Here is a 24760-nt window from a genome sequence, read left to right as displayed (position 1 = left end):
CGTCTGTGAGGGTGATGTAGCCCGGAGGGCTGTAATGGAGGTGATTCTTCAGGTCAGAGGGGCCTGGTGGATCCCTGGGACTGAGATGCTGGAGGAGTGAGTGACCCAATGAACGAACGAATGACAACGTAGGTTTGGGAGGCCGGGGAAGGAGCCACGAACTCAGCCTGGTGGCAGGCGTGTGGAGGGGCAGCCAGTCAGGAACCTTCCCAACAGCGGAAGGTGGGGGCTGGATTCTCCAGGAGGAGCAGGATTTGCCAGGCAGACAGTGGTCGCTGGGTCTGGCCCCCGGGGTGTTTCTGCCCCAGGGAGCAGGATGTGCAAGCTTCAGGGGTGGGAGGAGCCAGCCGGGGGAGACGGGCAGGTGGGCCGGGGCGGGGTCATCCGGGGCCTCGCTGCCCTACCTGGTGCTGCAGGAGATGGGAGCAGCAGGCCCCCGCAGCCCTCCTGGTGTCTGCGCGCTGGGCTGGCCGGGCGCCCTGTGCAGTCCGCAGCACACACAGCCGTGACAGCGGCCCACGGGCAGCGGTGCTGTGGTCCAGGAGCTGACTTGTGCTGACCCTGGCTGGGCCACGTCTGCTTTTAAACCAGGAAGGGAAAACCCCAAACATGTTAAAGTAGAACGTGATGTTCTGGTAGTCTCTGCCTGCCCAGCCGCTGGCCTGTCCCCTGGAGCCCTTGAGGTGTCCAGGGCAGCCGGGGCCCTGGTGAGCTGGCCCTGCGCCATCCTCTCTGCAGAGAAGGCAGCCCCCAGTGGCCACGGGACGTGGGCTCGGAGCGCACACGCCCTCACCCCCACCACCTCGCTCTGTTAGGAAAGGCCCATGTGAGGCTGCGTCACGGATTAAATTTATAGCATTCAGCACTTGCTCTGATTTCTCGTTTCCTCCCTTCTTCAGATGGGGCTGATCAAATGAAGCCACGTCAACACCGTGGCCTGACAGGAGGCTTGGTGCTGTGTCGGGAGCACAGGGAGTGTCCCTCCATGGCCACCGTGGGAGCACGGCAGCCCCAGGTCTCCAGGGAGTTCCTCCTCGGTGACCACAGGCTGTGGCCTTTCGAGGCGGGGAGCATCACGGGAGAGGGACCTGTGTCCCTCAGTGTCCCCTCCCCAGCCCCACAGGCTTCTGAACGCACCGAGGTCACGCAGGAAGACAACAGGAGGCAAGTCCAGTGTCAGCAGGCCTGGGTGATAGGGCTGGGGGCCCACCGCCGGCTGAACCGGGGGCCTCTCGGTGCCATCTCCTCAGTCTGCACCTGGGATTTACCTGTGGCGGAGGTGGGTCTCTTGCTGGTGGAGGATGGAGAAAGGCCAGAAACACAGAAAGGAAGGCCAGGCCTGCCTGAGGAGGGAGGGCCGACACATCCCTGGCACTTGCTGGGAGGCTGAGGGCTGGAGGCTGGGGGCTCCCGGTTCCTGGGCCAGCAGCGTGCAAGAAAGGATGAACACCAGCCCTGTGCCCACAGCCGAGGTGCCCACTCCTCCACGTGTCCCTTGCCCACTGAGCGGCAGTGGGCGTGACGAGTCCCGTGGGTCTCCCCGAATGTCAGTCAAAAGGCCTCCGCGCCCAGGCTGCCCCACTGCCCTTCTGGGCCCAGGCATGAAGGCGGCAGGGGCGGTCTGTTTCCACTGGCGCTGCTCTTTGAGCAGGCCCTGGGCAGGGACGGACACGAGGAACATCAGGCAGCAGGCCATTTCTCCTGTCAGAAATCCCTGCCCCCTCAGCCTTGCGCAACCTGGGATCTTTGGAATCTTTCTGTCTGTTTTCCTGCTCAGTCCGAAGAAAGGTGTTTATGTTGTTGTTGCTGTTTTTCGGCCACACAGCGTGCAGGATCTTAGTTCCCCGACCAGGGGTTGAACCTGTGTCCCCTGCCGTGGAAGCGCGGAGTCTTAACCACTGGACCGCCCGGGAAGGGACCCATGCTTGAGCACCCCCAAGCATGCACTTATGAGTGGAGTCCCTGCGAAGGGCACCCCGTACCCCCAGAACTGTGCAGGGCACTGCTGAGTGTGGTGGCCCTTAGTGTGGGCCTTCGGTGTCTCCCTGCTACCGTTCAGCGCACACTCTCATTTAGGGCACCTAAAAGTTCCAGTTCAGAGCAAAACACCAACAGTATAAAGAGTGAGGCGGGCAGGGGTGCTGAGCCGCTGAGGCGCCCTGATGCTGCCGAAGAAACGCTGGCCCGCCTCTCTCCGTGCTTGTCAGAGCCCCGCACCGCAGGGCTGCGAGTGGACACGGTGAGGCGGAGTGTGCGTCTTTGTGCTACAGGGTCATGGTGGGTGTGGCGCCGGGACAAGGTCTCCAGCTCGGCGGGGGACCCCCAGCGCTTTCAGCTGCCTCTTATCTACCAGCCCCAGTGCAGCTGCTCCGAAAAGTGCTGGCCGGGGCTCAGGTGCAGTGGGCTGGATTCTGGCGTCACACACCTTACCTGCCGCCCTTGCTGCCTTGAGGCGGTGGTTGGAGCACGACCTTCCTGGGCTTGTCCCTCCATCTGCATAGGAGGGAGTCCAGCCCTGCTCCATGGGGCTGCTGTGAAGAATAAATAAGGGATGTCCGTAAAGCCCTGATGTCGCCGATGTCATCTTCATCGTCAGCAGTGGGGGCCTTTTCCCGTCATGCTGCTGATGGGGGTGTCTGGAGAATTCTTCCTTCTAGGAAGGTGGCTCATCCTGCATTGCCATTCTGAGTCCCAGCATCAGTAGGAGCCATTTGTCCTGGCCCTAGCTGCTCTGTGTGCCGGGCTCCAGGTGGGGCTGGGAGGGGCACAGCAGGTGGCAACAGAATGGGGGAGAAATGCCCTGGGCTGGGGGTGGGTGCATGGACCGTTCCTGCATCCACGATCGTGGCCTGGCAGGAGAGGGCCTCGAGCAGGGCTGTGCAGCGCCAGGCCCGTCTCAAAGCACAAGGACCACCACCCTGCAGTGACCTTGCCCACCCTGCATAACATGGGGTTCAATATCTGAAAAGATGAAGGGTCCAATGGGAGAAACAGGTTGGTAGCTGGAGATCCAACCCTTGGAACTTGGATTTGGAGAATCCAAAGACTGAGTCGCTGGTTCCTGGTGGAAGCATGAGCGGCGGCAGTGACAGAGGGCTGGGGGTGGGGGCAGGTTCAGAGACTCTGAGGATGGAGCTGACTTTGTGGGGGGGGGGAGACGCAGGCCCTGCTCCTGCTGCAGGTGCCAGGGTCCCAGGTGGGCAGTGCAGCTGAAGGGGTGGGGTGGGGGGTGGAGGAGGCATTCGGTCCTGGAATTCTGAGTGTGAAGTGCCTGAGGAGGCCACTGAATGTCCAAATCTAGGACTCTGGGAGGCGTCTGGGGCTGGTGACGGGGATTTCCCCGTCAGTGACGCACTTGTACACGCCGTGCTCGGGCAGGAACTGGGAGGGCCGTGGCCCCGCGACGCCATCACACCCACTTGCCAGCCTCTCACTTCCCCTGCATTCAGAGCGAGATCCCAGGGAATCCTCCCTTCTGTTGGCACCGGTGGGTGTCTGTGTTTTGTTCCGAAGTTCACAGTAAATATTTTCATTGAACGATCTGCCAGCCTCCCCATTGTATCCCGCCATCTGGCTGCCGAGCGCTGGTGCGCGGCAGGACGGAGGCAGCTCAGGGCCCGTTTCCCTTCCCTCAGTTGACCGCCGCAGCGAGGATGCCGGTGCCCCGGTGGCCGAGGCCGGCGTTTAGGGACCTGCCTGCCTTGGCCGTGCGCAAGAGCTCGCCGGGGCAGGACTCTCAGCGCCCCGATCCCAGGGGCCTGGATGCTGAAGGAGCCCTCTTGTGTCCCTGGGGCTGGAGCATGGTGCAGGGGCAGCGAGCAGGGGCAGGGGAGCCTCGGCCCTTCAGCTAGTGCGGGAGTGTGGAGCAGACCAAGGGTGTTAGGGACCTTCTGGGGGAGCGCTGCAGATGGCAGGCCCCGGGCCCTGCTGCAAGGAGCTGCCGGCTATTCAGTGCAGCTCCGCTGGTTTGGGGCTAACCTCAGTGGTCTCAGCACTTCTGCACGCACCCTCACTTCCCAAGGACACGTGTCTGTGGAGGGCTGAACCAGAGCCTGGCCCCTTTCTCTCGGCCACGTACCTTAAATCCTCAGTGGACTTTCTCTGTGGTCTACACTGGGGTCTCTCCAAAAGTAGGAGGTGCAGCACAGCAGCACCACGTGACGCTAGCAGCTTGAGGGTGCTCTAGCTGCAAAACCGGAAGATGGAATCTAGTTTAGGCCAGTGCATGGGCTGTGTGTGTGTGGGGGCGGGGCATGTTAGGACTCTTCTGGTTTCAAGACAGAAATCCAAATGAATCGACTGAAAGAGCTGAGAGGCGAGGGGTACATCAGCTTCAGGTACAGCTGAAATGGGGACCTGAAGGGTGTCACCTGTTCCCTTCACCTCTCAGCTCTGCTTCTCCTGGGAGGAGACGGTGCCCAGCTGCCCCGGCCCACTTTTTACACCTCAGCCATCCCAGCAGAGAGAAAGGAGAGTGTGTCTCCCCAGATACTCCAGCAAATGCTTGGCATTGGGGTTCGTTGGCCTGTCTGGGCCGCGTGGGCGCTCCTGGACCTGGGGGTTCAGTGGGGTTGGCACCCCCTGAGCCATGTGGACTGGGAGCGGGGAGGGGCTCACCAGAGGAAAATCAGACAGCAGCACCCAGAGAAGGGGCGGGTCGCCAGGCAGCACAGCTCGAGGTGGCTCTGTTCACCTCCAGCAGGGCAGGGGGTGCGGGCAAGCCAGGTGTTTCACGTCCACCACCGTGGGGCATCGTTGCCCCACCCCTGGGAGGGCATGTCCTGGGGGCAGTTTCTTTCCCCTTCTCAAGAGCTCCCATTTCCCCCAGAGGTGCTAGAAGGGTGAGCAGGCCTGGACTCCAGGCCATTGATGCATCTTCCAGCTCTCCTCTCAGCATCAGTGCAGCTTCACAGATGTAGCCTTGATGGGCGAGTGCTGAGGGGCTGGCCTGGCCCCAGCAACCCCTCCTCTCCCCCCTCCCCTCCACCTCGAGTCATAAAAATGACACTGGATGAGCTGCGTCTGCCGGAGTTGCAAAAATTAATTCCGCTTTGGTAATAAAGTTATAAAGGGCTGGGATGAAATAATACTAATGAGCTTCTTTTAATAAAGCTCACCAGTGGGGCTCTGTGCTGACGGCCCCCATGGGGCTGAGCCTCTTTCTGCTCCCAGAGCCTCCAAAGAGCCTGCCTGCTTCCAAACAGGGCTTTTGCCATGCCCTGATTACACGTACACGTAAACATATTTTATCTTAATGATCATCTTTAGGGGAATTTGCAGTCACAGAGGGCTTGTCTCTCAGTCATTAACAAATGGAGAGGATGACTTTCTGCCAGATGACCTTCCCCGCCCCGGGGTGGAGATGCCAGTGTGCTCCTCCGGGCTGCTGGTGTCCAGGACTCTGGGCCTGGCCCACCGCCCCTGCAGGGGACTGCACTGGTTGCAGAAGGAGAGCTGGGCTGGCCTCTGACCCTGGTCTAGTTCCATAAGTGTCACTCTCCCCTTCACAACACTGCAGTTTCTGCTCTGCTGTGCAGTTGTAGGGGTTTGAGCTTCAGGGGTGCCTGAGCACTGGGGAAGGGAAAGTGATAGGTTCTCATCCACATAGCAGGGCCCTCAGTGAGCTAGCCCATCCACCCATGTGCTTGTCCAGCAGAGAACAGGGATGTGAAAACTGCTCACAGGCAATGGACACTCGTAGGGGGGCCTGGAAAGCACATTGGCCTTGAAGTTCATACCCCACCTAACACAGAGATCATAAAAAAGCATTTCGTTGAATTTTCTTCTAGCACTTTGATGACTTCATTTTCATCATCCCAGGTCCCTGATCAGCCTGGAAGTGGTTTTTGCTTAAGGTGTAAAGCCAGGATTTGATCTTTTCCTCCTTTGTCTAACCAGTTGTCCCAACATCATTAAAAAAAAGAAAAAGAAACCATTAATCTCCACAACCAGCTTTCTCTCCTTTTCTCTTGCAATGAGCCACCATTCTAAGGTGATCAAAAGGTATCCTTTTGTTAGTGTATATTTTTGCAAAATCAGTGTTGCTCTTTGACTATTTGTTTTTAATTGACAAATGGTGCTGCATTGTATCTGATTCTGTTTTTTACTGTTTGCACTCACCACTCTGTTTCTAAGGTCTGTCTGTCTATGTGGATGTCAGACTTCAAACCTCTGCATAGCACTGTGTCGAGTGCACCTGCCGCATTTGCCTCTCTTGCCCACTGATGACACTCAGGGTTGCCTCCAACTCCCCCCAACCTACCCAAGCAACATTGCCATGAACAGCTCTCAGTTGCCTCCTGAGAGACCTCTGTGAGCTTGACCATCTGTGTGCCTAGTCCAGGGGAGGGAAAAATCGCCCAAGGGGCAAGGGTTAGTCCAAGCAGGGGACTGGAATATCCTAAGGACACCCTATGTCTTTAGCAAAGTGAAATTACTGTGCTGTCAGGCTCTTACACATCACTGAGTAAGTATTGCTAGGTTTCTTGGATGTCCACACTTGCTCCACCAGTTACCAAAGCATCCAGTTTTGAATTGCTGCCCTGTCAACTAGCAATTTTACTTACTATTTTATTATTTGATCAGTTATTTAAAATTTACATGTAAATGAATACCAAAGGTGATTAATACTAAATCGGAGGGCAAGCACACACCAGCCAGGTAAGGAGCCGGCAGCACTGCCCCCGCTGGGTGGAGGCTCCAGGAGGAGGTGAGCAGAGCAGTCTTGATCTGACTCCTGCTTCTCTGGGAGGTGACAAGGCCCTTTCTGGGGAACCGTGAGCAGGGTCACGAATGAGTCTGGGGAAACACCACAGTCGGGTGCCTGGCAAGACTGAGGTGTAGACCAGGTGCTGGATGTGCAGCAGAAGTCTGGTCAGTGAGAGTGGGCTGTTCTGTCCTCTCTATTTCTGAGCCCACGTGGTCTACCTCCCGCTCTTAGGGAAAAGCTGAAAACTTCTGAGTCACATGTGTGTCCTCAGCAGAGCCGGAGGGAAGTGACCCTCATCAGCACATGGTCAAGACAAGCCAAGTACTGATGAGAATCTGGGCCACGTTCTCCTGGGTGTTCTGTCCTTGGGGTAAGAAGGTGGCCTGATGGAAGGGGGGTCTCGGTGATGGCAGTCTGTGTGCCGGGTCACACCGCTGCAGTGTGGCTCAGTTGCCCTGCACATCTGCTGCAGAGCTGTCACCTTGGGACCACCTTTCACCATCCTCCAGGGGATTCCTTCCTCATCTCTCATGTTGGGTTGCCTGTCTCTCTAGTCTTCCACTTTCTTGGTTGCCTCTTTTGTTAAGGAGAACATCCTTCAGTACCTTCAAAGGGGTGCTGGATGGATAAAACTTTAGAGAACTTACTTGTCTGGGAATGTCTTTCATATTTGATTGAGAACTTGTCTGGATATAGAAATTTTGAAGGCTTTGCTCTATTGTTTTCCTGCTTCTAATGCTGCTTTTCGGATGTCTACAGCCATTCTGCTTCTAGTCTTTTGTGACCCCTTCTGTAACTGCTTCCCTGGCCCCGTCTTTGTGAAAGTTTGTAGAATCTTCTGAAATTCCATGATGATGTGCCTTGGTGCTGGTCAATTTTCATCTACTGTGTTGGGTGCTAGCTGGGCCCTTTCAGTCTGGGAGCACTTTTAGTTGTAGGAAATTTTCCCGAATAATTTCATTAATTCTTTCCTTTCTGTTTTCTCCTTTCTTTGTGGAGCTTCTACTGAATGGATGATACACCTCTGGTCTGGTCCTCCAACTTTCTTATCTTTTTTCCTGATGGTTCAAGTCTCTTCGTCTTCCTGTTTTACTTTCTGGGAGATTTCTCAACTTTATCTTCCAGATCCTTTCACTGAGTTTATTATTTCTGCTGAAATGATTTCAGTTTCAAAGAACCGTTTTGATTGTTCTCATTTTGTTCTTGTTTAGGGGATTCAGGATTTCCTTCTAGCTCTCAGGGGTCACTAATGACAGGTTTCCCCACCTTCCTAGGTGGTCTCTGTTTCCTCCATTTTCCTCATTTTGGTTGTTGTGCTTTATCTTGGTCTCCAAATGTCGAGTCTGGGGCTTACCCCAGAGAGCGAGAGATCCTTGGCTGGCTGCTCATGTATAAGGCTGCGCAACAAAAGAGGTGACTGGGTGTCCGATGCAGGTAGTCGGGGGAACCGTGGACAGTAATATTGCCTTTTGGTCTTTGGTCAGATTCCCAAGAGAAGCCTCCTCCCAGCCTCCTGCCTGAGGGGTAAAGGCTTGACTACCAGTCCTGGGAGTGGATTGTGGAAGTGGGCTAGTGTTTCAGCATTCACTTCATTTTCCTGATGTTAGCATGGTACCTATGCTCTCAACTACACCTGGTGCCTGTTGCCCAGAGATCTTCTTTTCCATCTTTTTGAGAGAGAATGAGCTTCCAGACCAATGTAGTGTTAGTTATTGGGCTGTTACTGGGACACAAGGTATGGGGAGGGGATTTGGCATTAGCCATCAACTAGCTCTTATTTCAGTCTACCCTTCATCCCAGTTCTAGAGGTACTTGGTACCTTTGGAGGGTTCTGCGATGCCGACTGGAAGAGTCTTGGCCAGCTTCTCAGATATACGAAGTCCATCACCACATGGCCATCTGCTTTCCAGCCTACAACAGTTCTGTTGTTTTTTTTTTCCTCTCCTGCTCCCCCTGTCCTTGTAGGCTTGTGTTTAAAAAAAAAAAAGAACAAATCATCCCTTTACTAAAGTTGTAGTGAGGTTTCAAGGAGGAGCAAAATTGGATGTATGTGTTCAATGCACCATTTTTACCCAAGGTCCCTCCTATGCTTGGATTTGTGTTTAGACTTTGTGTTCAGTTCCATGATCTGTCTTTCATGACACTCGTACAGCTATGATCTAATTAATGTTATTTTGTAATGTGTTCTGAAAATTTGAAAGGTGAGTACCTGCTTGTTATTATTCCTTTCTAATATTTTTCTGGCTGTTCTCTCATATGTAGTCTTCCAGTTGGACTTCAGAATTATTCTGTTGGCTTTTAACCGTTTTTTTGATGGGGATTGCTTTAAATTTACAGATTAATTTGGGAAGAATCAACTTGCAATCCAGGATAGTGTCACTGTGTCTCCAAATTCCTGAGCTCTTCTTTTGTTTCGGGGGAGCGCTTTGACTATATTTTATTACTCTTTGTGTAGTCTTTTTATACATCCCTTATTTTTATTTATTCCTAGATATTTTGTGTGGTTTGTTCCTTTGGTCGATACACCTCTTTTCCCATTCTATTTCCTAGCTGGTTACTGTTATGTACAAGAAAGGTATTGATCTTTGCATACTGATTCTATGTAAAATGAGAATTAACTATTTCTTGTAGGTTTGGTAAAACTGTTCTATACCTTCTGGGCTTTTCTTTTGACTGCTTTTTTCCATTCCTTCTGAGGTTTATTCAGGTTTCCTACTTGAGCCAACAATTAGAATGTATATTCTCTATTTAGTCTAGGCTTCTTAGAACTGTGTTTTTAATTTCTGGTGTTTAGGGCTTGGGGGCCTTCCTTCTTGTTTTCTCTGATTCTACTCTATGGTCGTGGCTATGGACGTGATTTTTGAATGTCCTCTTTGTTCTAATTTACAGTCAGATTTGGAACTTGTTCTGCATGTGCTTGAACAGGACACATTTTCTGGTTGTTGGGCTTAAACATTAGGTTGTTTTAGTAATTAAATCTTCTACAGTAATTCAAATCTTGCCTAATGTTGTACCTCATTCATCTGTTGTTTTCCGGAATAAATGTATTAAAATGCCCTTAGAACTGTGGTTTTGCCTATTTCTGCTTGTATCAGGTTGAAGCTCTGTTAGGTGAATAAAGGTTCATAGCTTTTATATCTTCTCAGTGAATTGTACATCAGTTTGTCCCTTTAATGTCTCGGATTATATTTTATCTCATAAATGTCGTTACGCCTGGTTTCTTTTTGTTGGCAATTACATGGGAACGCTCTCTTCGCCCCATTTGTTTTAACTCCTCCTGGGTAACTTTGTTTTAACTACACCTTGGACAAGGGATCTACAGCAGGATTTTGCGTCAGCTTCTGCTCCTCTGCCAGTCACCTCACTTTTGCTCCCACTGCCTCCCGCTGCCCCCAGCCTGGGCTCCCTGGCCCTGCTGTACCTGCTTCTCCTTCTAGCCCGGCTCCCAGCTCCCAGGGGCGCCCCCCGCATCCTCACGGCTGGCCCTGTGCTCCCCCCCATGGTATCCCTGCGCCGGCTCCTCCCCCTCACAGCCCTGCAGGAACCTGTGGGAACCGAGGCACACAAGACCCTCGGCCCCCGACTTCCGAGGGGCCCTCCACGCAAGTGGAGAGGACAGAGGATGCCCAGGCAGATTCACAAATGAGATGTGGACGGCCAACGGTGGCATGTCCCACGAGGGAAGGAAACGGGGTGCTGTCAAGGAGACACGGGGGGGAAGGGAGAGCCTATTTTAAGTTAGGATGAAATACGGCAGGTTCCCCTGAGGAGGGGACATTTCAGCTGACACCTGGAGGGTGAGAGGGAGTAGCCCCAGTGAGGAATGAAGGGAAGAGCATTCCCAGGAGAGGGGATAGCCGTCTTCCCCGTCACTGGGCGGTGCCTTCTCCAGGGTCCGTGCCCCTCCTCCCCTTGTAGGTGAGCCACTGGCCCTGTGGGGGAGGCAGATGGAGACCAACACATCTCTCTAGGGGGGACCCTTTGCCTTCCTGCTGGACCTGTCCTTCTGCACAAGGACAGCAAACACCCAGGCGCCCTCGAACCCCCAGCGCCAGCACCTGCCGCAGGATGCTGCCGTGGCGTTTACAGCCTCAGGTCCCTGGGGCTTCTCTTCTCTGGAATAAACATGCTTGTTTCTACCATTTTCGGTCTCCCCACCCCACCCTTCGGTCCTGGTAAAGTGCACAGGCCACTGTGGGGCACGTGAACAACTCTGGATGCCGTGACTTGGGCTGGGTCCCGGCCCCTCCTCTTTGGTGTGACTTGTCTGAGTCGCTTAGTCTTCCTGGGATTCCTGGCTGCTGCATGGGGACGGCAGGGAGGGTGGTGCGGCGCCTCTAGTTGCCGTGAGGATCGGGTGGCTGCTGGATGTAGTGGAGGTGTGTCCCTGTGAAGGGCTGTGCACGCGCCCTCCCTGCCACCCGATGCAGGGGCTGTGGATGAACGTGGCGTCTGTGACCCACTTGTTCCCCCGGAGGGCAGGCACTTCAGGATGCTCCAGATGCAATCCTCCTTCCCCTTATCCTGTCCTCTCCACACACTGTTATTGACTCTCTGAGGAACCTTGTCCGAACCCCTGTAGAGACTCTAAAACGAGGGACGGGTTTTGGAAGCTTCCTGATGTGTCATCCTTTGCCTGAGACGTGAACCATCCAGAAGGGTGCCCCCCCCCCCCCAAGCACAGGGAATGCCAGCAGCTAAAATCCCCGTGGTTACCCATTGAGAAGATAGGGTCCTGCTGCAGCCGCCCCCGCTCAGCGCAGCCTGGGCCTGGCGGGAGTCCTGTCTCCTCCCATCTACCCTGGATCGGCCCCCGAGGGGGACCAGCGGCTTCTCCTTGTCGGGGTGGCCGTGTGCAGAGGCCGATTGAGTCAGGAGCAGGACAGAGCCATCCCCCCACCCCCCAGGAGATGGGCAGTGCCCACTGCTCGTTCTCCAGGCCTGGCCAGTCACGAGGGATCAAGCAAAGGGCTGGATAAACTCTGTGTCCCCGAGGCTTCGTGGGCCAGTTACAGGCATGCAGGAGCTCCAGGGGGAGGAGGGGAGGGTGACAGAGAGGTCACGAGACCGAGAGGAGTTGAGGTCTTTAGACCAGGTAGGCAACGCAGGGCAGGTGGACAGGCCCCGCAGGCCGGGGTCGGTTTCAGGGACTCACTAGGCATCTGGCTGAGGACCTGAGCAGGATTGAGCCTAAGGGATAGGCCTGCTAGGACCAGGGCGTGGTTGGGATCACCCTGCGACCTAGCCTTTAGGAGCAGGCCCATTGTAGGGAAACTGAGGAGACATCCAAGAATGACAAGCTGGAACATCAGCCCGGCTGCTGGGTCCCGTCAGCGCACATGTGGCCCCAAGTCTGGGCGCCTGACAGACCCTGCTGACCTTGGAGCTGATCCCTACATCCTGCCAGGCCTGAGCAGGGCTGGCGCTTCCAGGGACCCGGCTGCAGGGCAGGGCTGTCACCTTCGAGGTGCCCCGAGAGGCCCTGTCTTCCTCCCTTCATCTGTACTTTACTTTGGATTTGGGAGCACCTCTACAGGGACTGGGCCTTGGGGGGTGTTCCAGAACATAATGTCCAAGCCGCCCTCCAAAATTATCATGATTGAGACAACAATAACAATAATTATGCTTGTGGTGAAATTAACATTTCTAATGCATTCTTAGAGAACATTGCCTGTAACATACGATTTAGTTAAAAATGGAGCTTACTTAGCAGAAGCAGCCACAAGACGTACCCCAGCCAGCCCTGGCCCGATGGCAGCCCCGTGCCCTCCCCCAGAGAATGTCAGGAGGAGTCACAGCACAGTGACTTCTTGGATTGGGGTCGGGGACGCACTCTGACGCCTTCAGAGGTTAAGTGGGCAGCGAGGGTGGCAGGCCGGGTGGCCTGGAGGCCAAGGACCCCGTGTCCTGTCTCCAGGCATGGCCGTCACTCCACAGCTCAGTGTAAAACCCCCTCCTCCTTCTACAGTGAGTCCATTTCCTGATTTCTTAGACAAGCTGACTATTCTAGATTTTAACATGAAATCTCCAAATTTTGAAATACTGTCAACCAAATAAGATATTTAAAAAAATACCACATGGCCCTAACAGGCACCCCTGTGGTCTGATTTTGCCCAGGGACCACCTGTCAGTGACCCCTGGCTTGACAGGGGCCAAGGGAAACATCCAGCTTCTTCCCCGGGAAGAGTTTTTTTTATGGAAATTACCATCTTTCTACTTCCCAAGGTGGTTCTGAAGGTGAGCTGTCCCTGCTTGTTGAAAATGCAAGGAAATAAATGTGTAAAAATAGAGTAGCAATTCCTCAAACCCCCTGTCAGGTTTAAGTAGCCGATGTCTCCCCTGGGAACGGCAAGGATGGCCCTGAATCATCTCCAGACAGCCCAGCAGAAGGATGAGCTGTGCACTGGCGCTGTCCCTGGAGTGGCCCCGGGCAGTGCCTGCCGTGTGCGTGTGTGCGGCGTGTGTGTCTGTGCATACCGGGGGGCCCTGAGGGACGACAGAGAGGGGGCCGGAGCACAAGGACCCCAGGAGGTACAGGAATGCCGGCAGACACTCAGCCCTGGCCTCCGCTCGTTCCTGTTTTCTGTGAAGCCCTTTCCCCTCTGTGGCCCCTTCACCTCCGCTTTTCCTGCTGGTCTCTGTCTGTGGCCAGGTTGCAGGTTTGTGCCTCAAACCTAACAAAGAGCAGGTGTAAAGAAGGGAGCTTCTGGCTGGCAGGGGCCCCTATCCATCTTCCTGTCTGTAAATGGAGGTAATACTGGACGTCAGAGAGGCCCGCTGTCAGCACTGGACGAGGAGACATACACGGAGGGCCCAGGGGTGGAGCAGCACCTCGGCGGCCTCCAGAGGAGGCAGTGGACAAGAGCCTGGGGGACGGGTGAGAAGAGTTGTTCTGGAAGACTCTTTGGTGATGTCATGATAACCTGAGGTCCTAGGTCCTTCCCAGGGCAAGAGTCTCTGAGACACCCCCGCTCCTCCCCCAGCCAGGAATGCCAAGGAGGAGCAGGAGCCCGGCGTGGGGGACCTGGCTTGAACACACAGTGCAGGGGTGTGAGGGGCTTCCAGAGGCTTTGGCACTGGAACTTATTGGGCAGTGTGGTCAGTGGCTGACAGTCCGCCTGGCCAGCTCAGATGCAGCGCTGCGAGGTAGGGGCAGGGTCTGTAGTGCATGGTGGGCTCCAGGCCCAGTGGGAAAGCAGAAGGGAATTGAGACAGATGCTGCGGTTCTGCAGGTGGTACAGTGACATTCTGGGGTCCTGGGCCTGCTGGGATCCAGCCCCTGGTCCCCTCAGCCGTGGCCCCTAAGGCCCCCTGCCCCAGATGGGCTGCCCCGCTCTGAGCCAGGGGTTTAGCCTGCGGGGGCCGGAGTGAGCCCCTGCCTGGCAGCCTGCGGGGCAGGTGTCGTGAGAGGGGCGCATCCTGGTCCCTGCATGATTCAGCTGAACGACCTGTCACCTCCTCGGCACTTGGCACCAGGGTGAGGCACGGTTCCGGGGGTGGGGGGTACCCACGGCCCGGTCCCAGCCCAGGAGCTGAGTGGGCAGGCCTGGCACAGAGATGAGGGACCTTGCTTCAGCCAGGGACTGAGCACAAAGTTCCAGAAGGGGAGCTGCCTGAAAAGACGCTGTGAAACATCTGGGCTGGGCCTCCGTTCCCCCGGTTATAAATGGGGTGGGGACGCCTGGGAGAGCAGGCCCTGGACAGCCCTTCGGGAGGGGGCACGTGTGTGGATGGGCGACAAGAGCTGCCCCTGCCCACCGAGGTTCCCACCCTCTCTGTTCACCTCTGCGTGCCAGACCTGGCCTCTGTGATGGCGGAGCCGGGGGCTTGCGTGCTGCTGGGTCTGTGGCAACTTGGCACATCACTCCTGCCCTCCGTGAACCTCAATTTGCTCTCCCGTGAAATAGGGACAGAAACGCCCTCGCTTTGGGTGCTGTGCTGATGACAGGCCGGTGGCCGAGCTGGCGCCTGGCAGCTGCCCGGCTGCACCTGAGTGGGGTTTTGTCCTGCGGCGGTGTCCCTGGGTGAGCCTGGGCTGCTGCTACAGGCCGTGTCCTCTCTCCTTCCAGGGCCTGCCCCCGGCAGCCTGGACAGCCTCAGCCGCGCCCTGGGCGTCCTGGAGGCGCACGTCAACAGCTCCAGGCGGAGGACACGCAGGCACGCAGCCGACGATGACTACAACATCGAGGTCCTGCTGGGGGTGGACGACTCTGTGGTCCAGTTCCACGGCAAGGAGCACGTGCAGAAATACCTGCTCACCCTCATGAACATCGTGAGTGGGGGTGGGGTGCCGGGGCTGGGATGCTGGGGCCGCAGGCGGGCCAGGGCCCCTGTGCTTGCCACGGCTTCCTGGTGGGGCTGGGGGTGAGGGACGTGGTCCCAGGGAGGCTGTCTGGGTCTGCAGGCAAGACAAGGTGACCCTCCCATCGACGTCATTGAGCCTCAGTTTTCTCATCTGCAAGTGGCAGGGGTGGGGGGGTGAGTCTGACGTGGCAAGGTCATTTACATGCTAAGGCAGTTTTCCAGAAACTCGTCTTTTATGTACCAGTTGTCTTAATTTTTCATCATACCCACATTGGCTGTATATTTTCCTGTAAACCAACTGACTTTTTTAAAACTGGAAATTGTTGACAAAGGCAACCTCGCTGTATTGTAAAGGTAACCTAGAAGTAAAATGTAAAATGATGGTATTTCACCCCAGCTAGACAGCCCTGCCTTCTGCTGGTTCTGCACCACAGCCCACGCTGTTCAAATGGGAGACTGGTGTGTGTTAGAGAGGAGGACAGACAGACCGACACCCATTCGAGGTTTCTCCTTGAGGTGGTCAGAGGAGGTGAAGATTGAAGAGCGCATCCGTTTCTCCCTGTGAGGCTGCACTCCTTAACTGGGTGGCTGGGTACCACCTAAGCCTCCTGCGGCACAACGGGGCAGCTGCCTGGTCTACCCAGTCCTAAGAGATTAAGCCATCACCCCTCCCCCCCCAGCCCCTTCCACCCCAGGGGGTATAGAGTGCTGACCTTGTAGAGAGTGCAGTCCCCCCTCTGCCCTGGGGGGTGTGGAGGTCCTGCCCCTCGCTGCCCGGTGCCTCCATTGAGCCCTGCTGGGAGAATAATAGGGGTTGGAGGGAGACGCAGTGGGCCCGTAACCAGGACACTCTGTGGGCCAAGCATTGTGGTAGGAGCGGATTTGTGGAAGGAAGCCTGGACTTGCAGGGGGCAGGGAAGCCCAGGGGATGGGGAGTTCTAAAGCAGCAGGGCTGTGCGCCCCAGCCTGTCAGTGAACTGGGTCCTCTGGAGGTCCAGCTGGTGGTCGGCAGTGAGGGGGCAGGACGTTTACTCCTGGCCTGGTGCTCAGCCCTGCTTCCTGGGCCATGGTGAGCCCCTGGGAACTCAGCTGGCCCTCGGGCAAGACCCCCCAGACCTCTAGTGAAGAGATAGGTCAGGGGCAAGGGGGAGGATATGAGTGAGCTGGGCTCTGGACCGGGAGACCCCTGCCTGCCGGCCTGTCTTCTTCTCCACCCACCTTAGGTAAGTCCTTGACCTCTGGAATGCAGCCATCTCATCTGCAAAGCAGGGCCGATGTCTGTTAACATTTGCAGATGTTATTTTATTTTGGAGAGTGTTGTCATACTTAATCTCACTTCTTCTTGAAAAGTACCTTTATAAAATATATATATAGTATAAAAATATAATAATAATGCAGTAATATAACAATAACGTATAATATAACTATATAATAATATATAATAGTGTAATATAATAATAATATAATAATAAATAATACTAATAATATAATAATAATATTATGTAATCATAATAATAATAGTGGTACCAAGTCCAAACTTGCTCTGCTTGCCACACAACAGGCCAGTAAATCAGGAGACGAGGTGTTGAGGCCAGGAATACGACTTTATTTGGAAAGCTTGGCAGAGTAACGAGAAGATGGTAGACTAATGTCTCCAAAAAACCATCTGATCGGTGTTTGAGCACAGAGAGGGGGAGGAGATGAGGAAGTAAAGTAAAAAGGCCATAAGTTTTGCAAATATCCCCCGGAATGGCCAGTCTCAGGGAGGGGATGTGTTCATTTCTTCTTTCTCACAGCCATCCACAGGTGGATGGAGTCCCATGCTTCCCTGAACCAAGGCACTTTGGTTTAACGTTTGGGCAGAGGGGCGGGGTTCCCCTAGGCAGACCTTTATGTGTAGACAGTATCCTTTTAGGGAACAAAAGCAGGGGAGAGCAAAGCTTAGAGTAAAAGAAACGGATCCGACATGTAGTCAGATGTGGCTCTTCCCTGTTACAATACCACAATGGCTACAAATACTGAGCTCGTGACGTGTGGCTCTGTGTGCCAGGCTTGTGCCAGTCATTCATCATGCGTTATCTTTGGAAATCTTCACACTACTCTATAAAATTGGTAGATATAAAATCTTGTCCACCTTCAAAATATATGTTTTTTCCCCAAGTGTTAAACTGCCCTCCAACCCAGGGGACAAAAGGACTGGGTGTGGAATTTGAGAGTCCTGAATCTTGGTAAAGGAAAACCACTTACTTCCTCTACTGACCCCAGAATTAGCATACACCCCGCAGGCTGAGAGCTCAGTCTCCCAGAATGGGCCCCCACTTCAAACGCCAGTCTCAGCTTCCAGGTTGTCAGCTGTCCTCCTGACCATCCAGCTCCTCAGGTCCAATAATTTGCTGGAAGAGTTCACAGAACTCAGGAAACCACTGGAGTTACTATCCTCACTTTCCTATAAAGCACCCAACTGAGGAACAGCCAAATGGAAGAACACGTAGGCCCTGGCACAGGGAAGGTGCGCAGAGCTGCCATGGCCTTTCTGGATGCACCACCGTCCCAGCATCTCAATGTGTTCACAAGCTGGAAGCTCTCCAAACTTCAGTGTTTAGGGTTCTTAGGGAGATTCTGTTTCGTAGGTGAGACTGGTGCAACCTTTGGCCGCCGGTGACTGAACGCAGTCTCCAGCTCTTCTCTCCTCCCTGAAAGTCAGGGGTAGGGCTGAAAGTTCCAACTCTGTAATCACACAGTTGGTTCTCTGGGTACCAGCCCCCCGTCCTGAACTATCTAGGGGTCAACCAAGAATCGCTTCATCATCATAAACTCTGGTAAGGTTTTAAGGGCTCATTGTGAATAACGAAAGATGGTCCTCTCACCCCTATCATTAAGGAAATTACAAATTAAGGAGGTTGGTGCCAGGAACGAGGGGCAGAGACCAGATATATATTTTTTATGATTTTGCACTAGGGTTACCCCTGACCCCACCACTACCACGTGTGTCCCTGAGAATGGGCTTCAGTCTTCTAAGCCTTGGTTTTCTCATCTTTAAAATGGGCAGTAATTTTCTTTCTTTCTTTTTTTTTAAATGCTTTTCTTCCTTTTTTTTTTAAAGTTTTTTTAATGGTTTGTTTATCTATTTATTTATTTTTATTTTTGGCTGCTTTGCAGCTTTGTTGCTGCGTGTGGGCTTTCTCTAGTTCCTGCAAGAGGGGGCTACTCATCGTTGTGGTGGTCAGGCTTCTCCTTGAGGTGGCTTCTCTTGTTGTGGAGCACGGGCTCTAGGCATGTGGGCTTCAGTAGTTGCGGCACGTGGGCTCAGTAGTTGTGGCGCACGGGCCTAGTAGCTCCGTGGCATGTGGGATCTTCCTGGACCAGGACTCGAACCTGTGTCCCCTGCATTGGCAGGCGGATTCTTAACCACTGCACCACCAGCGAAGTCCTAAAATGGGCGGTAGTTTTCATCTTAAGCTGTCGTTGAGCTGTTAAATGAGATGATGAAGGTGAACATGCTTCTCAGTCTCTAAATAAATGTGGTCTTACTATTGTGACAATGGCAATAATTAGTCTAGCGACAGCAGGTTTGGAATTATTCTTGAAAAGTATGACGAGGACTCTGAAGTTGGAGTGTCTTCCTGAGGCTGGTGGATCAAATCCGCCCTTTCCCTGCTGTGGAGGGTCCCTCTGTCGCACACACCTTGTGCCCACGAGCTGGTAGGAGGAAGTCTAGAACTTTGTCTTGGTTTTGCCAGTTAACTTCAATTTATTTGTTTACACCCCCACGATCCAACTGTACCTCAATTTTGGATAAGGGAGTGATTTGGTTAGTTTCTTGAAAAGCACGAGAAATATAAAAATTCTTAAATTGAAACAACTTTTATTATAACAGAAAAGGGATATTAGGAGATGAATTGGAGCCGCTGAGAAAGAGTAGTTGGACTGTGTCTTTTGCCCCCTGTTGCATCCAGCAATGGTCCTTGTTCCAGGCACAGCAGCTGGTCCTGCAGAGGCAGAGGGACTGGCGGACACGCTTGGGCTCAAGGAGACACGGTAGTGGGAGGTATCTGTACCTCCAATTTGAGCTCCCATCATAAGAGTGCAGTGTGGTAGAGGGAGATGAGGCACCCTGCTTGGATCCTGTGTTGCCCTGACGATACCCTCTAAGGCTCAGTGTCCTCATCTAGGATGTGTGCACACTCTGGGGAGAGTCTCTGGGGATGATCTAAGGCATGTGAGCCCTTTGGTGGTCTTGGGGAGGAGGGGGATTGAGGAAGCAGGAATGTTTGAGAAAAGATGAGCTTTTTTTAAGCAATGCTGTCCAAGAGAATCTTCTGCAGTGCTGGAAATGCTCTAATTCTGCGTGTCCAATATGACAGCCGCTAGCCACCCTGACCCTTGAGCACTTGAAATGTGGCATGTAATTGAAGAACTGAATGTTTAATTTAATTATGTTCCAATAGAATTTTTGTTTTAATTTTTAAAAAGTTTTAATTAGAGACTTCCTCGGTGGTGCAATGGTTAAGAATCTGGGGACATGGGTTCAGTCCCTGCTCCAGGAAGATCCCACATGCCACAGAGCAACTAAGCCTGTGTGCCACAACTGTTGAGCCTGTGTGCCTCAACTACTGAAGCCCACACGCCTAGGGCCCATGCTCCACAACAAAAGAAGCCACTGCAATGAGGAGCCCATGCTCCACAATGAAGAGTAGCCCCCGCTTGGCACAACTAGAGAAAGCCCATGGCCCGTGAGCAGCAACGAAGAACCCAATGCAGCCAATAAATAAATAAATTTATTTAAAAAAAAAGTTTTAATTATAAAAAATATATAATGCGGAATATAGAAAAATGGTACAAATCAACCGGTTTGCAAGGCAGAAATGGAGACCCAGATGTAGAGAACAAACATATGGACACCAAGTGGGGAAAGCGGGGCGGGGAGGGGTTGGGGGGGAATGAACTGGGAGACTGGGATTGCCATATATACGTTACCAATAAGAAAAGAATATCAAATTGTACATTTTAAATATATGCAGTTTATTGTATGTTAATTGTATCTTAATAAACATTCTTAAAGAAAAGAATATATAAAATTTACCATCTTCACTGTTTATAAGTGAGCGGGTCAGTGGCGTTAACTATACTCACATTATCACCCAACCATCACCACCACCCATCTCCAGCACTCTCTTCATCTTGCGAAACTGACACTCTGTACCCGTTAAACAACAACTCCCTCTCCCCCCCTCTCCCCAGCCCTCGGGATGCACATTCTACTTTCTGCCTGCTATGCCCTCCTTCTGAACTTGACCAGCACATGGTGCTAAATGGTGGCGTGGGCAGCCCTGGGTGTGGGGGCCTTTAGACCCTGTAGGGGTTGGCCCACCTGGAGCTGCAGCCAGAGCCCCAGGTGGCCCTACAAGGCCTGGCCAGGGTAGATGTCCCTCTTCTTGTAAGCGCACAGCTGGTGCTGGGGCTTCCCAGCACTTGGAGCCAGAGCAGCAACGTGGAGGACAGATGTGGCGGCAGCCAGCCCGGACTGCGCTCCAAGTGAGGCATTTGGTCAGCAGTGAGGACAGCCAGGACCGGAGTGGACATGTTCCCAGCTCCCAAGGCTCAGGGCCAGCCCTGGATGGACGGTCTGTCCCCTGAGGAAGATCACAGAGGCCCTGAGAGGTGGGGGTCCTGATGGCAAGGACCTGGGGAAGGTGGGCTTCAAGGAGCAGCAGAGGCCAAGGTGGGCCAGATGTCAGCCTGGCTCAGTGGGCATCTATAAGCCAGCTTGGTCTCCTTCATTGTTCAGTTATTCTCCTTGCAGGACTCCCTTTGGGGTCTCTTTGTGGCAGACCCTGGGCTGGGACGTGGGTCCTGATGTGATGCAGACATTTCAGGTTCATCAAATACCCACATGCTCCCCTCCCTTCCATTCCCCAGCCTCCCTTGCACCTCATTTGGGCCTGTGTGGCTAGTTTTATCTAACAGCCTATGTGGAAGGACATGATGCATATCCGGGTGCCCCCTCCAAAAAAAAAAAAAAAAAAAAAGAAGAAGGACATGATGCAGGTGGCCTCTTAGGAGAGCTGGTGTGGCCTCTCCCTCTCTCTGTCTCCCTGCCACCGTGACCTTGGAAGCCGCACGTCCCAGTAGTTGCAGCTACAGAATGGGGCAGGGCCACCCAGCCTGCACAAGCCTGTGATGTGTGCAAGGAAACACAGCAGCCTTTACTGTATGAAGCTACTAAGATGTGGTAGATTCTCCATGAGCTGCAGCACAGCCCGTCCTGTTCTAACACACACAGCTCCTGTGCATGCAGTCCTGTCAACAGGTGTTTATTGGGCATCAAATCTGTGTCAGGAGTGAAATAGGGCCAATGTGGGGAACGAGGGGCCCACGTAAGAGGGGAAGCTGGAGGCAAGGAAGGCCAGTCGGCAGAGGGACTTGGGTGTGACCCTAAGGGCAGCAGGAAATTGCTAGAGGTGCCACTTCTTTCCAGCATGGATGGACGAGACATTTAATGCCCTTTTTTCATGGGAATGAATCCGTCCCTCTTTCCATCTCAGACTCCGGAGGGTAAGAAGGGTTGGAAATATTTGCCGAGCATTTCAAGAGAGCCACCTGGATGGAGAAAGGATCTCAGAACCATCCCATGCAAGCCCCTCTTGCGAGGTCCAGTTTCCTTCTTTCCTTCCTCAAATCTAGAAAAGTAACATTCTTTGTTTATTAAAGTATGCTGTGTGTAACATGTACGATATACTATTTATGACAGAAAATTAGAATATATTCATATAGGTTTGTGAATGTTTTCTCCTACCAGTTACTGCCTAGTACTTCATTTTAATGATGGCATAACATTGCACCACGTGACTGTAGCATACGTTTTATGTAATTGATTATTTATGACTCATGTAACAAAATTTATTTCCCTTTTAGATGTCAGTTTGGCCACTAATAGTAATGAATATCATTATAGCTGGATCTGTTGCCCGTCCTTTACTATTTCCTTAAACTAAGTTCCTAAAAGCACAGTCCCTGGCCAGCAGCAGTGTGCATTTTAAAGCTTTCTGTGTCAGGACGTTCTGTTACGGTTTCACCTATTCATTCACGTCCCGTTGAGTACATGCCCATCTCCTCCCCCTTCATGCAGCCAAACCCTTTTTAGCTGTGGCAATTTGATAGCTACGACAGGGATGTACTTTTTCTTGTAAGTTGTAGATATTTGATGGTAATGAGGTTCCATTTAAAAATATATGTATATTTTAAAACAGTGATCATCTTATATTTTTATGATTGGCCTATGCATGTTCTTTATTATACTGGGAGTTTTGTTTCTTTTGTGTTAATTTGAACATTTATATTAAGATAGGTTAACTTCTTGTCTGATGTACGTGTGGGAAATATTTTCCCCAGTTTTGTCGTTGGCCTTTTGTTTTATTTTGTTTGGGGGTGGTTTGTCGAGTGTTCACATTTGTGTGTGTGGTCACGTCCTGAGATCTTTTTCCTCCCTGGTTTTTCCCTTGGGCGCTGTCTTCGGCATTTCACGCCCTCTCCAGAAGGTAATCTTCTGGAGTTTCGTTCTGGTTGACACCAGCCATGACTCCCATGGTCTGTTGGCAGCAGCAGCATCTCCCAAACCCCAAACCACCTGACTGTTCTTGCTGTGCATTCAGCTGTGGCAGCCCCACACCCAGAATGTCTCCCGGGTACCAAACTCCCAGGGCCAAGTGCAAACTGAAAATACGGTTCTCTTATTCAAAGAGCAGGAAAAAGTGTCATAAAAGGTACATATACGAAAGCCTTTCCTTTCTTCCACAGTCTCTCAGCTTGTCAAGAGTTTTAAATTTTCTATTCATTATCACTTAGTGAAGAAAAATTAGGATTTTTAATTGTAATCATGAATTTTACCATTCATCTTTATATTGTTCGAAGCCTGTTTTAAATGCAGATATTAGAACATTTAACTAGCACAGGGAATCACCAAAATTAAACACATTTATACTTTGTGGCTTGTGCCCGAGGGGTGCCCTAGGCTGGCCAGAAGTTCAGACAAAGCACCAACCAGACTTCAGAAGGTTGGGAGGAGGAAGAGAGGCCCCTCAGGAGTGGAGCCACAAGGGAGCGCTCCCTCAGGGCCCTGGGTTCTGGCCAGTGATTCAGGGTGTGCCCGGGGGCCTGACAGCTGCCCGTCTCCTGGTCTCCCGACAGCTGCCACTGAAGGGCATCTCCCCTTTACATGCGCCCACCGCCCCGCCCACCGCCCTGCCCCAACCCAGGCCACGCCCTGCCCCGAGATGCCCCAGGGCACGTTTGTCCACCCGACCCTCCCTGCACCTATGTGCAAGGCCCCTGCAGTGGTCACTGAGAGTGGGGAGTAGGCTGCCAGGAGCCTGTCCTGTGGAGGTGGGAACACGTGTGAACCAAGGCTTTCCTGTCCCAGCGGATTTCACTCATAAAACACAAATTCAAAGGTGAAAGGATGAATTTCAACATGGTAACCACAGAGCATTAAGCACAAGTGCGGAGCCCTTCTGAGCATGGGCCCTGGTCACTCGCCCCTGAACCCAGGAACCGGAACCTGTGCTTCCTGCCTCAGGGCCCCCTTTTATGGCCCGTCCCCATCCTCTACTTATCTGGAGGCTCAATCTACCCCCCCTCTCGGCTCTGCCCAGGTGAAGAAAGCTGGGGCCTTCTGAGCTCTGAGGCTAAGCCGTGGGCTGAGGCCTCATCCTCTGGTGCCCTCTGCACTGATTTTGAGCTCTCACATGCCGTAGCCTAGAGATTGCTGGCAAACCCAGGATGAGGCCCTGTCTCCTTGGTGCAAGGTCCCTTAGCATCACTAGAGAGGCGGATACCCCCGGGGAAGGCTGCCGGAGAGCCTTATCCACATGTTTGAGGGAGAAGGGGTCTTGATCCCACCACCAGGAGGCTGTGAGGATGGAGCTGGGAGCATGGGAAGATGTGCGGCCCCTCCAACCACGTTGGCCCCTCCAGGCCCTATGCCCCACACCGCAGCTGGGTCCTGCCTTTGTTCTCTATTTAGATGTGCCTCTCCACCGCTGGCCTCCCCCTGCCGCCATCCCACTCCTGCTCCTGCCAAGTCTTCAGCTCTGACTCATCCTCTGACCTTCACCAGGTCCAGCCCTGAGGATGAGGAGCTCCCCTCTGCCTGGGCTCCCCCCTGCGCTGGGAACTGCGGTCCTGTTTGACCGGCCCCTCTTCCTTGGAAGCGTGCTCCCTGCTGTGTCTGGTGCTCCCAGCCTGGGAGGCAGTCAACGCTTCTGAACGTGCCTGCAGCTGACTCTGGTGCTTAGGGAGTCACTCTGCCAGCCCCTGAGCTAGTCTCTGCTTGCAAACTCAATGCTGCGGCAGCGCAAGCCTGGCCTCCCGAGGAACCATGCATGCTCGCGGCACCTCCAGTTACCTTGTCAGACGTGGACAGCGGCTCTCCTCTGGGCTCAGGTGAATGGGAGGTGAGGGAGGAATGCCTCGTGGGTAGACTTGAGAGCCCTTATCAAAGTAACATGTTTGCATATGCACTTTTCAAAGTAAAACCTATTTGTGCGAAGACTTCAAGAAATATAAAACATGGGCCCAAGACCAGTGCTTCCTATGTGGCTTATAGCATTTAACTAAAGCATGAATTTCAGCCCTGCTCCTCCCTGAGAAACCAGAGGACTTGGTGGTTGCTCGCGTTTTCAGGATCCACAGAGACCTAGCACTGCCTGACTGAGCTGCTGGTCCGACTGCACTCCTTGCAGGTGTCAG

General features: G+C 53.3%; 1 protein-coding gene across 2 annotated transcripts in view; it reads left to right on the top strand.

Annotated features, from left to right (window-relative positions):
• The window catches only part of ADAMTS2 (ADAM metallopeptidase with thrombospondin type 1 motif 2), a 244055-nt gene that overhangs the window by 124987 nt on the left and 94308 nt on the right, over positions 1-24760 (top strand). For both annotated transcript variants that reach the window (XM_057708973.1, XM_057708974.1), the window contains exon 4: positions 14779-14981. In XM_057708973.1, the coding sequence (XP_057564956.1) occupies positions 14779-14981 (203 nt within the window). The remainder of the gene's footprint in view (positions 1-14778; positions 14982-24760) is intronic.

The sequence above is a fragment of the Hippopotamus amphibius genome, chromosome 15 (assembly GCF_030028045.1).
Source record: "Hippopotamus amphibius kiboko isolate mHipAmp2 chromosome 15, mHipAmp2.hap2, whole genome shotgun sequence".
Classification (NCBI taxonomy): domain Eukaryota; kingdom Metazoa; phylum Chordata; class Mammalia; order Artiodactyla; family Hippopotamidae; genus Hippopotamus; species Hippopotamus amphibius.
The sequence above is the reverse complement of the archived record's forward strand: the minus strand, read 5'-3'. Positions and strand labels throughout refer to the sequence as shown.